We start from the raw sequence: 18,015 nt of genomic DNA on the forward strand, positions 1-18,015 counted from the left end.
TTGAAACGAAAAGCAAAAACAAAAAGTATTTGTTGTTAGCACAATGCAACTGCCCACAAAGGTGCTTTGGTTATGAGAAAACTGATGAATCAGAAATACGATTTGAATAACATCTGCACATTCACCAGATTTGATACCCATTGACTTCCATCCATTCTGAACCCAAATAAATTATTGGCTGGAAGTCCTTTTGAGGGCAAAGGACAGGTTACAGGCTATGCTTGGGTATTATGACATTTCTGCAGACCAAAAATCTGCTGTTTAGCAATCAACGTAGGTTCTAAAAAGCAGTTGTGTGAAACTAAGCTCACTCTGATCATCCACAAGACCCAGAAAGAAGCAGATAAAGGTGCCCAGGCAATACTGTGTTCCTATACTTCCAGAAGGCATTTGACACAGTTCCACATGGCCAACAAATGGACAAAATATGGACTTATGGAATATCAGGCCAACTGTGTAATTGGATTCAAGAGTTTCTAGCAAACAGAACACACCACGTAATTCTAAATGGAGATAAGTCTTGAGACATAAGAGTAACCTGGAGCATACCCCAAGGGAGTGTTAGAGGACCATTACTATTCACAATTAATTTAAATAACCCTGCAGACAGTGTCAAAAGTTCCATGAGGCAGAGTGGCAGTTGACACTCAGTATAAACAAATGTAATGTACTGTGCATGCATAGACAGAAAGGCCCATTATTATATGGTTTCCCGACTGCAAAACAATCACTGGAAGCAGTTACTTCCATAAAACAGCTAGAGGTATGTGTACTGAACAATTTAAAGTGGGACAACCGAGTAAAACTAATCCCAATTAAGGCAGATGCCAGACTGAGGTTCATTGGAAGAATCCTCAAGAAATGAAGTCCATCAACAAAAGAGGTTGCTTAAAAAAACCTTGTGTGACTAATGAGTTGGATATTGTTTGTCAGTCTGCGGTCTGCGTCAGATAGAATTGATAGAGGAAATAGCAAAGATCCAAAGATGAGCAATGCATTTCAATACATGTTCATGTAGTAAGCACGAAAGCATCACATAATTGCTGAACCAACTCCAGTTGCAGGAGCTACCTGCATCATGGTGTGGTTTACTATTAAAGTTCAAATTCCTAGAAGAGTCAAGCATTATATTGCTCCCTCCTATGTATATTTTATGAAAAGACAACATTTCAGAGATAGGAAAGTTGATTCCTGTTCCTACCTGGAGTTTCCATTGTTCAATCAAATTTCACCACATTAAAATACACACATCAAAAAATGTTTTGCATCACCTTTGTTCCAAGAGTTCCAGAACCTGTACAGAAAATTGGAATAGAGATCAACATAAACATCATTTCCGCCCTTTTTATTGCTCATGGAAAATACACATTTCGTGTTGTGCCACTCTACAGTGAGACCTTCGGAGCTGGTGGTCCAGATTGCTTTACACACCAGTACCTTTAATATCCAGTAGCACGTCCTTTTGCACTGATGCATGCCTGTACTCATCATGGCATACTATTCACAAGTTCATCAAGGCAATGTTGGTCCAGATCGTCCCACTCTGTGGCGATTTGGCGTAGGTCCCTCAGAGTGGTTAGTGGGTCACGTCGTCCATAAACAGCCCTTTTCAATCTATCCCAGGCATGTTCAATAGGGTTCATGTCTGGAGAATGTGCTGGCCACTCCAGTTGAGCGATGTCATTATTCTGAAGGAAATCTTTCACAAGATGTGCACAATGGGGGCGCAAATTGTCGTCCATGAAGACAAATGCCTTGCCAATATGCTGCCGATATGGTTGCACTATCGGTCGGAGGATGGCATTCACATATCACACAGGCATTACGGCACCTTCCATGACCACCAGCGATGTACGTCGGCCCCACATAATGCCACCCCAAAGCAGCAGGGGACCTCCACCTTGCTGTACTCACTGGACAGTGTGCCTAAGGCGTTCAGCCTGACTGGGTTGCCTCCAAACATGTTTCCGATGATTGTCTGGTTGAAGACGCATGTGACACGGTGAAGAGAATGGGATGCCAATCCTGAGCAGTCCGTTCGGCATGTTGACAGGCCCATCTGTACCGTGCTGCATGGTGTAGTGGTTGCAAAGATGGACCACATCATGGACGTCAGGAGTGAAGTTGCACACCATGCAGCCTATTGCGTACAGTTTGAGTCATAAGACAACATCCTGTGGCTGCACAAAAAGCATTATTCAACATGATGGCATTGCTGTCAGGGTTCCTTTGATCCATAATCCGTATAGATAGTGGTCATCCTCTGCAGTTGTAGCCCGTGGGCAGCCTGAGTGAGAGAGACATGTCATTGACAGTTGCTGTCTCTCTGTATCTCCTCCATGTCCGAACAGCATTGCTTTGGTTCACTCGGAGACACCTGGACATTTTCCTTGTTGAGAGCCCTTCCCCACCCAAAGTAACAACGAGGGCACAATCGAACTGCGGTTTTTACCATCTAGGCGTGGCTGAACTACAGACAACATGAGTCGTGTACCTCCTTTCTGATAGAATAACTGGAACTGATCATCTGCAAGATCCCTTCCATCTAATAGGTGCTGCTCATGTATGGTTGTTTACATCCTTGGGCGGGTTTAGTGACATTTCTGAATAGTCAGGGGGACTGTGTCTGTGATACAATATCCACAGTCAACGTCTATCTTCAGGAGTTCTGGGAACCAGGCTGATGCAAAACTGTTTTTGATGTGTGTTTTAACAACCCCCTTAAAAAAGCACAGTGGTTACTTTGGAGCAATATAGTTAGTGCAAAACTGATACCAAATAGACATGTGTCCTTTTGCAGTGAACCAGAGTGCATGTGTATGCGTGCAAGTGTGCACACTCACATAACTGCACCAGATGTTTGTATGAAATCACCACAGTAAAATAGTTTAACATGGAGACACTGTTGAATATCAGAAAGGTCATATTGGCTTTGGACGTGTCCATGAACACACTGTAGCTGAAGTTGCTGGATTTGTTGCTGTATACATGAAAACTGTGCAATGTGTCTACAAAGCATGGTGTACCACTTGGAGCCATTTAACTTGGTGTAAGAAATGCATTTGGATAATGATCCTAACTGATGGGGCTGAGAGACGAGTTTCTATCAGCAAATGCAGGTCCATGTCAACAAGTTTTTGAGTAAACTTTACTGGAGGGTGTGGGGGGCTTTGGGGATAGCTATTTTAAAGCAAAAGATGACCTGTTGCAATTTATAGCTGAGAATATGATATAGTTAAAAATGATGAAAACATAACTCTTATATAGCATTGGATTCCAGGAAGATATTCAGTATATGTTTCTATTTACCACAAAGAACCCTCTTGATATGTAATTATCAATGAAATTTGCCAACAGTTTTGTAATTAAGATGTTATTTTATTTTGACTACCAATTTCAGCATTCCACTATACCATCTTCAGGCCCAATATGCATCTTTCAAAAATAAACAATATTGTCCTACAGTGCCATATGTTACTGGACATAGTGAATTGAAACCAAATTCCAAGTGCTTTATTCGAAGACTTGATTGCAACTCAAGTGCTTCGAATGAAGCATCTGGGATATGGTTTTGAATTCAAGATATCCAGGGATATGATAATATCATTTATTTTTGAGAGATGCATATGGGACCTGAAGGTGGCATAGTCGAATGCCGAAACTGGTAGTCAAAATAATTTAAAATAACATTTTAAATACACAGCTGTTGGTGAATTTCAATGTTAATTACTTGACCAGCTGATGTCCCATGTCCATGGTGCATCAGCAGAGACTCTTGATATGTTGTTGATGTCATCAATCAATTCTGGTTTATCTTTCAGTAATAAGTGAGAACTAGAAATCTTTTACACAAAACTTTCTGAGGAGAAAAATATGGCTTGTGATCACGGCATAATTCATTTATTTACTTCCAAATTTTGGAGACTGATTGAATAAGTAGAGATGGGTGTCTTGTTTTATAGATGCATAGCATCAAACAAAGGTAATTATTTAATTGAGATTTCGGGAAGAGCAAAAGACAAACTTGCAAGAAAAAATGATGTTGAGTTCTAGTTATGTAGCATGAGTACTACTTGAACCTACCAGAGTTTGTAATGCAACTCTGATCAAATGGTTGTTTACATTTAAGTAGCTTTTTATTTGAAGTTGCCTCTGTTCCTGTTTCGGATTAGAAGATGGGGGAAGAGAAAATTGGTCATCAGGCAAATTAGACTCTATAATAGACTATTTCTCCCTGTGTTAGAACTTTCCATACAGCCATAATGTTACTCATGTGTAAAATGAATAATGAAGTTACAGAAATATATTGCTTGGATCCATTGTGCAAAGTTAGCAAGATATAATTAAAAGAAATGTAATATACTCTGGTTCATATCTGCAAGTGATTTCTGAGTGGAAAGTATTTTGCCATCTACAATTAAAACTGCAAGTCCGTTGTTTTGATTAGCTTAGTGATGTACCAGTTTGGTAATCAAAGTTTGATGTTATGTGTAGGAGTATTCTCTGGCACTTTAAGTGACATGTTCAAATTTAAGCCCCCCTAACTGGCTGGGTGAGCTGATTTTCAGATGAGAAGTTGGCAGTAGCTCACCACCTCCATTACCACAATGCCCAGTAAAGATTATGATGTTCATATGAATGCTTAGACTGATGACTGATTTCTGTTTAAAATCAGATTAATATATGTGGTAAAGTAACGAAAAGAGTTCCCTGAAGTGCAGTGTGCTAATGTACTTATTCTACATCATAGTGGGAGGTGACAGTTTTGCTGTGTGGAACTTGCAAATAATTAACCAACCAAGATTGGACAAAATGTTTCCAGAATTACCTACAGAAACAATAGTAGGTATCTGGTGGCGTCCCCTAAAATGTTTCTGTACTTTCGACATTACCAGTGCTCCAGATTTAATTATGCTTTTGTGGAAGCAAACTATGTCTGGATATTCCCTGAAATTAGTTGTGCACTACAAGGAAGCCAATGCATGTTCACATAACTCCATGCACAGAGAGGTCATCATAGCTTTGGAGCGCATAGTCAGTCTTTTACAATTGTTGTGTATTCAGAATTTTTAGTTGTTTCCTTCCTCAGTATGTTTTAAAAACTGATAATGTCCATATCACTCACTGACTCAGTTTGGATTATAAATACTATGATTTTGTGTGTCCTCTGCTCTTGTGACACTCATCATAAATATTTTAACCTTTTAGATACCAAATTTTAAAGTTATGAAAAGAATAAAATGATGATTGTTTGAAAACTTTGTGCTTGATGTAATTTACTCATCTATACAATTCATTCTCATTAAACAGCATGACAAAGTTTATTTATTTGCATGGGATATTCAGTAACATCAAACCTAATTTAATCTCAGGTTTCAATACTATCAAACACTTGTCAAATTGGAAGTCTCACAGATTATACTCTTTTCATTAGATCTGTCACAACTGTATTTCCTCTTATGAAACCCTCATTGTCACTCATTCAAGAATTGCATTTTCCTGTAAGAATGATATGGATGCTTGTAGAAATGCTTCTGTAGCAAATTCACTCTGACTTGCTTTCTATAGTTAGTTATTTCTACAGTCATAAATTTTGTGCATTTTCTTTAGGCATCTATCAAACCTTGTAGCATTTCTTAATAAAATTCAGTAAATAACAAATTTTTATCAAAGCAGTGTAATGTCTAAGCATACATACTAAAATAACATAATAGCTTCTCTAATTGAAATAATAAACTTCAGTCATCATTTGCACAATTAGAAAATGTATTTCACAAGTGATGACTGAATTTTATTCTGAAATATATAAAACAGTCTCTGAGAAAATAACAGCTGTGCATAAATCATGAAATAATAAAATTTGTAGTAAAGCACAGTGTGTCTGTGTTATTAGCAGTCCACTTATTACTCTTCTTTAATGATCATTCTATCATCACCACCATAACTCTTGGAGCTGCAGGAAGCACATATTTAGTTGTGTTACACATTTCTACGTAATGGAAGAGTAATTCATCCTTGATGAGTTTATGTCACTTTGCCTCATCAGTATCATCTTTAATGTGTGTGCACTAACATTAAGCCCATAATTGGATAATGTATCATAATGAATGCTGGTGAGTATCAGCAGATATGTAATGCTGTGACTGAATGTAAGATGCTAATATATTCATGTGAATTTTTGTTTGCTTTCTGTTCCATCACTTTCTTACCCTTCTTTCCCTCATATAAAATACATTTATATTTTCAGTAAAATGACATACAAATAGATATCAATGCTGGAACAGCAATTTAGTGTGATTTAGAGTATTTTTAATGTGAGCAGGTTAGTGAGACAATGCTTTCTTTGCATTTGTTCACGGAAAATGATTTGCAAAAGAGAAAATTGTGTACTTGAGATACATTAAAGAGTCAGTTTATGTTAAAAGGTATAATTGTAGAAGTATCTCTCCAACATTCATTGTATCTTGAATACAAAGATCAACTTTCATTGTTAAGAGGATATCTAATTCAATTTGAACAGCAGTTCATGCTCTTAAAATTTTATGAGTTCAAATTTGAACAGAACAATATTGAAACTGAAACAAGCACAGGAAGTGATGTCAGTCGAAGAAGTGATTCAACTACATATGGGATAAAATTAATGTGTATGGGTTTGTAAACTTTTGCATCTGGAGTGATCATAGTTGTTCAGGTTGCTAGTACGCAAATGGTTGAGTGGCACATTGTTGTTCAAATTGGCAGTGTGTGAGAATGTTAAGTACTAGAAATGTGTGTTTCCTGAATTTTGAAAAAAAAAATTACATAGTTTGTGCTGTAATATTCAAACTGTTGCTATTTCCCAAAATTCTTATGCAAAAGCAAGCCATGACAAGTCTAACAATGACATAATAAGAGAAGGAAAATTGCAATGCACAAATGCATTTCTCAGTTCATGTTCTGTAAAGGGCGAAACAATTGTGCAATTTGTCACCAAATAGAGAGAAGCAATCATCTGTAATAGTGTGAAATCACCTGTGTATAATAAGAAAATGCCACAATATAAGCCTTGATGCAAGAGTTTTGTGAAATATCAACAGTGCGACCGAATTTTTCAGCCACAACAAGTTCTTAAACATACCTAAGTTTTTGGCTACACTGCTCCATTGTGTTTGCCATAATTATACTGGATTGTTGAAAGTTATTTCCTTAGAGATGAAATTGAAGAAATTCAGTTTCATAATTTTGAGTTTGCTAATTGCTACTGCTGAGGATGAACTGGAAAGTTTATGATTATAGTTTACTCTGTAAACCACCCAAAATTATTTTTTTAGAAACACACATCAAATCATCCTGCCGTGCACCTCATGGTGGTTTGCAGAGTATAGATGTAGAGTGAAATGAGTACTGTCTTAAATGGATTAATTGTAGAAGGTCCAAGTAATTTCTTAATTAGCATTTTAGGTCAAATACCTTATTGGTAAAAATCAGTGAAAGGGAGTAGTGATTAAGTGACAAATAGGAGCAAGTACATAATTCCCATCATTGTACTGTGTGTGGCATAAGGTGTGTATACCAATAAGCTTTTTTGATGACATTTAATGACAGCTATTTTTATCTCATTCTTATAATTGCTTTGGACAGTATCATTACATTACAGTTTTGCTATTGCATCTTTTAGCTCTTGTCACAGAGGGCATGCTCTAATGGGGGAAGGTGCTTGTGCCTGAACTGTGTATCTTAGAACTTCATCATATTGTTTGTTCAAATGATGCCTGTAAACAGCACCAGATGTTCAGAAGAAATCTTCAGATGCATTATTCCAAATGAAAATTCCAAGAAGTATTAGCAGCTATTAAGCAGGATGCTATAAAAATATGCATCAATGAGGTCTCCAATTTAAATGACAATTCATACTTGACTCTCTGTATAAAACTTTTAACTTTAATTGCAAAGTTCAAACTAGGAAGCTAATGAACAAGGAGACAGAATTTCTCTCCTTTAGTTACCTTGAAGAAGCAAAATGTACAGTGGTGTAATAAACACCCATAAAAGTAAAAGGGCTTTCAGAACTAATAATTACTCCATTGGGGAAGAGAGTGGGATATTTTGGGCAATGTTAAAAAGGAACGACAAGTCACTCGGAACACAGGATTGACACACACCCACTTGTAGTGGGACCTCGTCTTCAGGCATAACTTTTACTTGTAGATGTGTCTATCAGCAGTATTACATTTTTCGTGTCCTGAAAATAAGTATTGGCCAACAATTCTGTCTTATAGTTTAGCATCATCACAATAAGCAGTCAAAAATTTAATGAGGCTTAATAATTCTTCATGCTCTCAATAAAGCTCAGCTCTTTTGTGCATTGCTTATAATTGGGTTTTATTGACTAAGAAAATGATAATTTAAGTAATAGATAATGAACTGGTGGACTCAGAAACTGCTTTTATGAAAGAATCAACTTCCACATTACATTTTTTGCAGTGTCGTATATGAGCGTGACACATTATGCGATGTTATCACTATTGAACATTGTGCCTCATTGTAAAACATTTGGAATATTGTTTAGTCATAGGCACCTTTGGAAATTTTTTTCATACAGTTAACGTGCCAAATTTCTCTGCTGTAGGGAAATTTGAGTTGAACTTTATATGTAGACAGCTTCATTTTTGTTCTGCAGAAATGATATACACTGTGAATTTGTCACAGTATGGAGTATTAATAGCAAATATCTTTCACAGAATGTCCATATGAAACTGGAACTTGCCTTAGATGAGGACAGCATTTTTTACAAGCTTGGAAGTGCTGGTCTGATCACATTCTCTGACTACATATTTCTGCTTACTGTCCTATCAAGTAAGTGCTGTCTTGTTTCTAAATAAATTCCCTAGTGTTGTGATATGTAAATGTTTATTTTTGTATGTGTCTGCTTGAGAAACTGCTATGGAAGCAAGTGAGCTTATCTTCTGTATTCAGGTGAGTCTATAGCTAGAGCAGCAATACGAAATGCTGACTATGAATTTTGCAAATAGCCTTAAGTATATTTATATGTGGTTAGGTGTATAAATAATTCCTACTGCTGTGATAACAGGCACTGATATCGCAATCAGTATCAGATTAAAAAACATGTGAATCCTTAAATGCCGGCCGCGGTGGTCTAGCGGTTCTAGGCGCTCAGTCCAGATCCACGCGACTGCTACGGTCACAGGTTCGAATCCTGCCTCGGGCATGGATATGTGTGATGTCCTTAGGTTAGTTAGGTTTAAGTAGTTCTAAGTTCTAGGGGACTGATGACCACAGATGTTAAGTCCCATAGTGCTCAGAGCCATTTGAACCATTTTGAATCCTTAAATAAATGTTTCCTTCATCAGATGTCAGAAAGACATTGGAGATACATATAGAGAATTTGTGGAGTAGAGCATTGCATCAGAGAAGGTGATAAAGAGAAATTATCTGGCACAGAAAAAACACAAATCTGAAAAGCTAACTTTTGGACTGAGTTTGTCTTATCTACCAGCACCATGCTATGTGTATAAGTGTGTGTGTGTGTGTGTGTGTGTGTATGTGTGTGCGTGTGCGTGCGCGTGCGCGCGCGTGCGCGCGCGTGTGCGTGCGCGCGTGTGTGCGTGTGCGCACACGCCAACTGCACTGACTAAGAGAATAAAATACAGATATGCAGAATGATAAAGTTTAGGAGACAGGTAGACAAAACAGTATGTTCACTGGGGAAATAATGAGAAATGATCAGATGATGAAGAATATTGAATAGGTTTCTTAAATACATGGAAACAAGAGAAAGAATGATACTGGAACTTCAAAGAAAAAAGGCAAAGGAACTAAAGTGAAAATTTGTTTGCTGAAAGAAGTTAATTTTTTTAAATTATTGCCATTTCCCAGCAGAGGTAACTTGTGCAGCTCTCAGTTGTAGCAGACAGTGTAATGAAGCACACTGATATTTTATTTTCCGTTGCTATATTGACATCATTGACTCCCATTAGATACACGTATTACAATATTTCAGTCTGGCATTCTAAACAAGGTGTCATTATGATAAAGCATAGGACTTACAATTAGGAAGATTGGTTTTCATATTCCCATCTAGCCATTCATATTTATACTTCTGGGAATTTCATGAATCACTTAAGGCAAATGCGGGGATTGTACCTTTATAAAGGATATAGTCGAAGTTGATTTCCTTCCCCAGTATGATCTTGTGCCCTGTCTGTAATGACCTCATTGTCAATGGAAGATTAAATCCCGATCAACCTTCCTTCTTTCTTGAAGTCTGACAGTGATATTTCCATATGGAAGTGTTTGTGATATGTCAGAAACCTAAGGTGTCAAATGTAATGTTTCTGCAGTATGTTATTTCAAATCATTCCCCCATCCTTTCACATCAATTGTGAGTCGCTTTTAGTGTCTGCGTGTATTGATCTTTACATAAGCTCATGTTCTGAATTGAAAATATACACCTGTCTGTGGATTGTAGATTCTTTCCTTGTCTTTTTGCTGTCGTTAATATGTGCTACTGTCGCGTTTTGTGTGTTGGAATAATGAATCATTGTCCTTATTTTGTACTGTGACTGTTTTAATTCTGTTCATCTTTAGAAACATCAGCAAACAGTTCAGTGTATCCTTCAACTCTGTGTGGTTCACTTGTACAAAGAACTGCAAGTTAGTTAGTTACTTAATGGTGTATTAGTAATAAATTATATACATAAACTTTTCTTCTGTATCAGTCTAATTATTAGTGAAAAACTGTGTCAGTAGTTCCGGGCATTAGCCTTCATATATAGACAGAAAAATATGGCAAGAAAACCCATACTGGAATAAAAATAATATGGAAAGGATAGATTGCTACTCACCGCATAGAAGAGGTGTTGAGTCACTGACAGGCATAATGAAAAAACTAGAAATATGTTCAGCTTTCAGACAAAGTCCTTCATCAGTAGTAGACTCTCACATTTAAACAACTCATTTGTTGTACAAATGTATGAGTCTTGTAAATGTGTGTGAATTTTATATCTGAAGAAGGACTCTGTCTGAAAACTGAAAATATTTCTAGTGTTCTTTTTCGTAGTGACTGTGTCTGACTCAGTGCCTCCTCTATGTGCTGAGTAATAATCTATCCTTTTCATATTGCTGTTATTCCATCATAGACCTGTACATTACCTACTTTTTTAAAAATATTTGTTTCTTCTACATACTAGACATTTAGAGGCTTTTTCTGTATAAATGACTCTTTCTGTTTAGATATTCATCTGTGATGTAGGAAAAGTTTTTAAGGAAAAACATCTTTAATCCACATTTGAAAAGACTTCTGCTGATTGTTAGACTTTTATTCCCATGGCTAGATTGTCAGTTTTACAGCTTTCTGTGCCAAAGTTAGTTGCATTAAAGGGTAATTCACATCAGTTTTCTTTGCAATGTTGTATGTGTGAATATCTCTGTTACTTTCAACTTCAGATGGCTTGTTGATAAAAAGAAGTTTGTAAGTGAATGGATGTACTGTGAGGCTGTGGTTAATGTTCCCACTTGCTTAGAGAGATACCTGGAAAATGTATTTGTATGAACTCCACCCATTATTCTAATTACTTTCCTTTGCACAATTAATACTTTTTGTGAATGTGAGGAGTTTTTCCAGAATATTATCCCATAAGAAATCAGTGCATGAAAATATGCAAAATATGGTAACTTTGACTTCTAAATCTCTGAAGATGGCAATTATTCTGCAAAAGTAGCCAAACCTTAACATATTAGTGAGTCTGCTGTACACTTTTTTCACTTTTAAATTCCCCTGAATATGCACACATAAGGATGTAGTATTTTCCATCCTGCTTATTATTTCTTGTGGATGCTCTAGGTTAAAAGCAAAAGGGATATTTTTGACAGCACAAAACTGGATAAACTGTTTTCTTTTTTTTTTCCTTTTTTTTCCAAAGTTTAAAGTTAGCCCATTTGTGCGAATCCAGTTAGTAACTTTCACAAAAGTATCATTTATTACTTTCATCTTGATGCTTCTTTGCTCGGGTTCAAAATAATGCTTATATTACTTACAAACAGAACTAATTATGTCTCCTGATTTAAATAAGATAGCAGATCATTAACATAAAATTAGGTTGCACCAATGAATGCCCTCTGTGGGTTTCCCATTAAATTTTCTCCATATGAGTATGATGTGGCATCTCTCGTTGTATTACTCAAAGAATGTAGGGTAACTTTCTACATTGTTTCTTAAGTAATGACTGTACCATACTTGTGCTGAACTATGTATTGCATAAAAATTTACTTATCTAATGGAATATAATGATTGATGCAATCAAACACCATCAGTAAGCCACAGAAAATCCCAATTGATGAGATTTTATCATTTGAAGATTTTTATATGTACTCAGTAAATTGTAAAATTAACTCAGTAGAGTTGTGCTTTTGAAATCCACACTGTGATTGGCTAAGTATCTCGCTACTACACAGGTGGACAACAACCATCAAGCTCATTACCTTCTAAAAAGTTAAAGATTTGTGCAGGAGAAAAACTTCAATCAAATTACTTGCTCAGCCCAACCACCCACCTCTTCCTTAATCCTTCCAGAACGTGTAAATGGTATTGTACCTCCAGGAAAATGGATATAATGAAGAGTGTGGAGTTATATATATTCTCACCTTTTCTGTGTATTTTTACTTCAGGTTGCCATTTTCTAACATTGCCACTGGTAAGTGAGATGCTGAGAACTGCAGATTTTCACAATTTGCTATTGGAAGAGTAGAAATAAAACTTTAGTTTCTATGTTCTTCAGCTACAATAAATGTAAAAAAACAGAGAAATATATCTGAACACATTGAAGATGAAGTGTTGTTCATATATTGCTATAAAAGAAAGAACCAGTTTCTCCATACTTTCATTTAAAATATTGTTTTGGTAGTATTTTTCTGTAATATTTGAAGTATATACATGTGGTCAATTGACCACAAAATAAAAATGAAAAGAACTTAATTGTTAGACAGCTCTGAAATATCATTGCTAGAGTGTCACTGTGGTTTTAACTCCCCAGTAGACAAAGCCTCGTTAATATTTGTATTTTATTCCAATGTTACAAAACTTCAGATAAGAAATATTAAAGCAAAGTGTCAAAAGTGTCAAGGAAGATGATGACTACTTATAATGGCATACTAAATTTTTGTATTGAATTATAGATCATTCATGACTCTGATGATGGCACCTTTTCATTGTATATCCCATTTGAAGCATATGCTATTTAGATGATATTATGACAGTTGCCCTCCCTTAGACATTAGATGATCCTGCAATGCTTGTCACCATCTTGCTAAAGAGAACCAGTAACATGCAGTTTTGTATCCATTGACAGACGCTGCTGTTGTCTTCATGTTAATTCAATAATTCTGCAATGACCTTGTGCAACTTCTAGATGAGTTACTGCATACAGATTCATTTAGTCTGCCACAGAGCTCTGTGCAGCCTGAATTTACATTCTCACACATAGTTCACTCTTTTCACTACTGAAAGAAATGTATATTGTAACAGTTTATTATAGAATTGGGAGGTATACCAGAAAATTAAGAAACTGGTTTAGCATCTTAGACAAAAGGAGGTCATGCAAACATGGCTGATAGGAACAACTATTTAACACAGATAGTTAGACAACTGTTGACATGAAGAAAGTAAATGGAAGGAAAATCTTGGAACAGTGCAACTACTGAAGAGAAAGTGACAGTTAAAAAAATTTAAAAAAATTTTTGAAATAAACAAAATTAGCCTATTTGAAAATGTCTTTGTGGGGATGTGGGAAGATGCAGTGGAAATTTGATTGAACAAATAAACACTAAAATGTTAAGAAAATAAAACAGGAACTGATAATTAAAATCAAATGAAGGAAAATCCAGGATGGAATAACGATAATGTTATGAAAAGGACAGATTGCTACCCATTATGTAGTGGAGATGTAAGAAGCAACTTTCCTCTTCATAGTATTATTACATTCCATCCTGGGTTTTCCATTGTTGGAAAGAAAGAGAAAAACCTCTTTGGGATTTCAACAGGGCTGTTTGAAGTTCAAGGATAATTGATACAAAAGGAAATTGGAAAATTAGAAAGTATTCTGAGGAAGACAATTCTCCAAAACTGAAACAATGCTATAATTAGCATTAGAAGCTGTGGAGCCATAGTACAAGAAATTGCTGTAGTTGTTTTACTCTATGATAAAGGTAACAGACTGATGATGATGATAATGATGATGATAATAGATGCTATTATCCACATTTTACACCATTCTCATTTACAGTAAAATAATAATGGAAATTCCTGAATGGAACAACATGTAAAATAAGGGAAAGGCAATGATTCTTTTATAGAAAACTAATTTGTTTATCATAGAAACACATATAAAAGAAAAGAGCATTCACACCAGCTTTTGAGCTCTTGCTCTTTCCCTAATAAATGTAGTCACATTCATATACCCAACCCCAAAGACATCCAGATATACTGAAGGGTAATTATGCAACTTGATCCTTAATTAGGTGACAAGGGTCTTGTTTCACATATCTCATGTGACTTTAGAGCTTTGTAGAAAGCAGTTATTCTAATAATGACTAAACTCACAATCACAGCTTGTGCATGCATCCAATCCATGTCCCTCTTTCATGTATTCTTCTTGTCAGTAGCCTAGCCAGTCACACTTTGTGCATTTTTCCTCTGAACCTTGTTGCTGCCTTGGCCATCTATTCATTCATGTTTGTTTCCCCAAAAGTCACATCAGAAAGGAGTTTTGTTATTTTGTTAAGTAACATGGATTGGATTAGATTATATTAGATTAATACTAGTTCCATGGATCATGAATACGATATTTCGTAATGATGTGGAACAAGTCAAATTGTCCAATACATGACATAATTAAGTTAATTTAACAACATACTTAAGTTAATATAACAACTTTTCATTTTTTGTGTTTTTATTATTATTATTATTATTATTATTATTATTATTATTATTTTTAATTAACATCTAAAAATTCCTCTATGGAGTAGAAGGAGTTGTCATTCAGAAATTCTTTTAATTTCTTCTTAAATACTTGTTGGTTATCTGTCAGAATTTTGATACTATTTGGTAAGTGACCAAAGACTTTAGTGCCAGTATAATTCACCCCTTTCTGTGCCAAAGTTAGATTTAATCTTGAATAGTGAAGATCATCCTTTGTCCTAGTATTGTAGTTATGCACACTGCTATTACTTTTGAATTGGGTTTGGTTGTTAATAACAAATTTCATAAGAGAGTATATATACTGAGAAGCTACTGTGAATATCCCTAGATCCTTAAATAAATGTCTGCAGGATGATCTTGGGTGGACTCCAGCTATTATTCTGATTACACGCTTTTGTGCAATAAATACTTTATTCCTCAGTGATGAATTACCCCAAAAATGATGCCATATGAAAGCAACGAGTGAAAATAGGTGTAGTAAGCTAATTTACTAAGATGTTTATCACCAAAATTTGCAATGACCCTTATTGCATAAGTAGCTGAACTCAAACGTTTCAGCAGATCATCAATGTGTTTCTTCCAATTTAATCTCTCATCAATGGACACACATAAAAATTTGGAATATTCTACCTTAGCTATATGCTTCTGATTAAGGTCTATATTTATTAATGGTGTCATACCATTCACTGTACGGAACTGTATGTACTGTGTCTTATCAAAATTCAGTGAGATTCCGTTTACAAGGAACCACTTAGAAATTTTCTGAAAGACAGTATTGACAATTTCATCAGTTAATTCTTGTTTGTCAGGTGTGATTACTATACTTGTATCATCAGCAAAGAGAACTAACTTTGCCTCTTCATGAATATAGAATGGCAAGTCATTAATATATATTAAGAATAACAAAGGACCCAAGACTGACCCTTGTGGAACCCCATTCTTGATAGTTCCCCAGTTTGAGGAATGTGCTGATCTTTGCATATTATGAGAACTACTTATTTCAACTTTCTGCACTCTTCCAGTTAGGTATGAATTAAACCATTTGTGCACTGTCCCACTCATGCCACAATACTTGAGCTTGTCTAGCAGAATTTCATGATTTACACAATCAAAAGCCTTTGAGAGATCACAAAAAATCCCAATGGGTGGTGTTCGGTTATTCAGATCATTCAAAATTTGATTGGTGAAAGCATATATGGCATTTTCTGTTGAAAAACCTTTCTGGAAACCAAACTGACATTTTGTTAGTACTTCATTGTTACAGATATGTGAAGCTACTCTTGAATACATTACTTTCTCAAAAATTTTGGATAAAGCTGTTAGAAGGGAGATTGGACGGTAATTGTTGACATCAGATCTATCCTCCTTTTTATGCAAAGGTATAACAATAGCATATTTCAGTCTATCAGGGAAAATGCCCTGTTCCAGAGAGCTATTACACAGGTGGCTGAGAATCTTACTTATCTGTTGAGAACAAGCTTTTAGTATTTTGCTGGAAATGCCATCAATTCCATGTGAGTTTTTGCTTTTAAGCAAGTTTATTATTTTCCTAATTTCAGAGGGAGAAGTGGGTGAGATTCAATTTGATGGTAATACTGTCTTCCTGTGCTCTTGGTTGACCTGTTTCTCTTTTAATAATAATCCAAATTGTTTTAATTTTATTATCAGAGTTGCTGATTTCAGACATGATACACATACTTCTGGATTTTTTAATAACTTTTCTTAATATAACACAGTAGTTTTTATAATGTTTGATAGTTTCTGGGTCACTACTCTTTCTTGCTGTCAGATACATTTCCCTTTTCCGGTTACAAGATATTTTTATACTCTTAGTAAGCCATGGTTTGTTACAAGGTTTCTTACGAGTATATTTAACTATTTTCTTGGGGAAGCAGTTTTCAAATGCATTTACAAAAATGTCATGAAATAAATTATATTTTAAATTGGCATCAGGTTCACGGTACACCTCATCCCAGTCTAACTGCTGTAGGCTTTCCCTGAAATTTGCAATTGTTAAATCGTTGACTGAACGTACTACTTTGGAGGACTGTTTAGTATTGCTGAATGGAGCTATGTCATATATTGTAACTAGCTGTGCACCATGATCAGAAAGACCATTCTCAACAGGCTGAGCATTTATCTGGTTAAACTTATCTTGGTCTATAAAGAAGTTATCTATCAGTGAGCTGCTTTCCTTTACCACCCGAGTAGGAAAATCAATAACGGGTGTCAAATTGAAAGAACCGAGTAATACTTCAAGGTCATTTTTCCTATTACCCTCTTTCAGAGAATCTACATTGAAGTCCCCACAAATAATAATTTGCTTCCCCCTGTCTGACAGATAGCACAACAAGGAGTCCAAATTTTTCAGAAATAGATGAACATTTCCTGATGGGGACCTATATACAGTTACAATTATAAATGTGCCTTTATTTAATTTAAGCTCACAGGCACATGCTTCTATATGTTTCTCTACACAAAACTTTTTTGTTTCTATACTTTTTGCACAATGATAACTTTTGACATATATGGCAACTCCTCCTTTCTCCATATTTTCTCTCATTACATGTGCAGAGAGCTTATATCCACTTACATTTACCTTATCCATATCAGTAACAATGTGATGCTCAGACAGGCATAGTATATCTATTTCATCCTCAGCTTCTAAATCTTCTAAACAAACCAGAATCTCATCTATTTTATTCTTTAAACTCCCAATATTTTGATGAAATATGCTTACATTGTTTTTAATTAAACTTTTATGAGAACCTTTCCTTATTCTAACATTTGCAGTACTCTCCTGTCTGAGTTTCTCATTGTGCTTAGGCCTAGTTGCTATAACAGTGGTCACATGGTGTTCAGAGAGGCAGATTATGTCAACTGGGTTGGGTGACTTTAATTCATCAATGCAATTACCTAGGACGGATATACAACTTGGTGGAGATAAAATTTCTGGTGATTGGTGAAAATTTATAATTGACAGCTGTGATTGGTGATCCAATGTGCTAGAATTGTGCTGTTTAATTTCTTTCCTAAACTGA

The 18,015-nt window shown here is 35.6% G+C and overlaps 1 protein-coding gene across 6 annotated transcripts in view; it reads left to right on the plus strand.

Moving 5' to 3' along the window:
• LOC126101159 (calcium uptake protein 1 homolog, mitochondrial) overlaps positions 1-18,015 on the plus strand; it is a 207,999-nt gene that overhangs the window by 139,001 nt on the left and 50,983 nt on the right. For all 6 annotated transcript variants that reach the window (XM_049911852.1, XM_049911854.1, XM_049911851.1 and 3 more), the window contains one exon: positions 8,721-8,835. In XM_049911852.1, the coding sequence (XP_049767809.1) occupies positions 8,721-8,835 (115 nt within the window). The remainder of the gene's footprint in view (positions 1-8,720; positions 8,836-18,015) is intronic.

Source organism: Schistocerca cancellata, chromosome 9, assembly GCF_023864275.1.
Source record: "Schistocerca cancellata isolate TAMUIC-IGC-003103 chromosome 9, iqSchCanc2.1, whole genome shotgun sequence".
Lineage (NCBI taxonomy): Eukaryota > Metazoa > Arthropoda > Insecta > Orthoptera > Acrididae > Schistocerca > Schistocerca cancellata.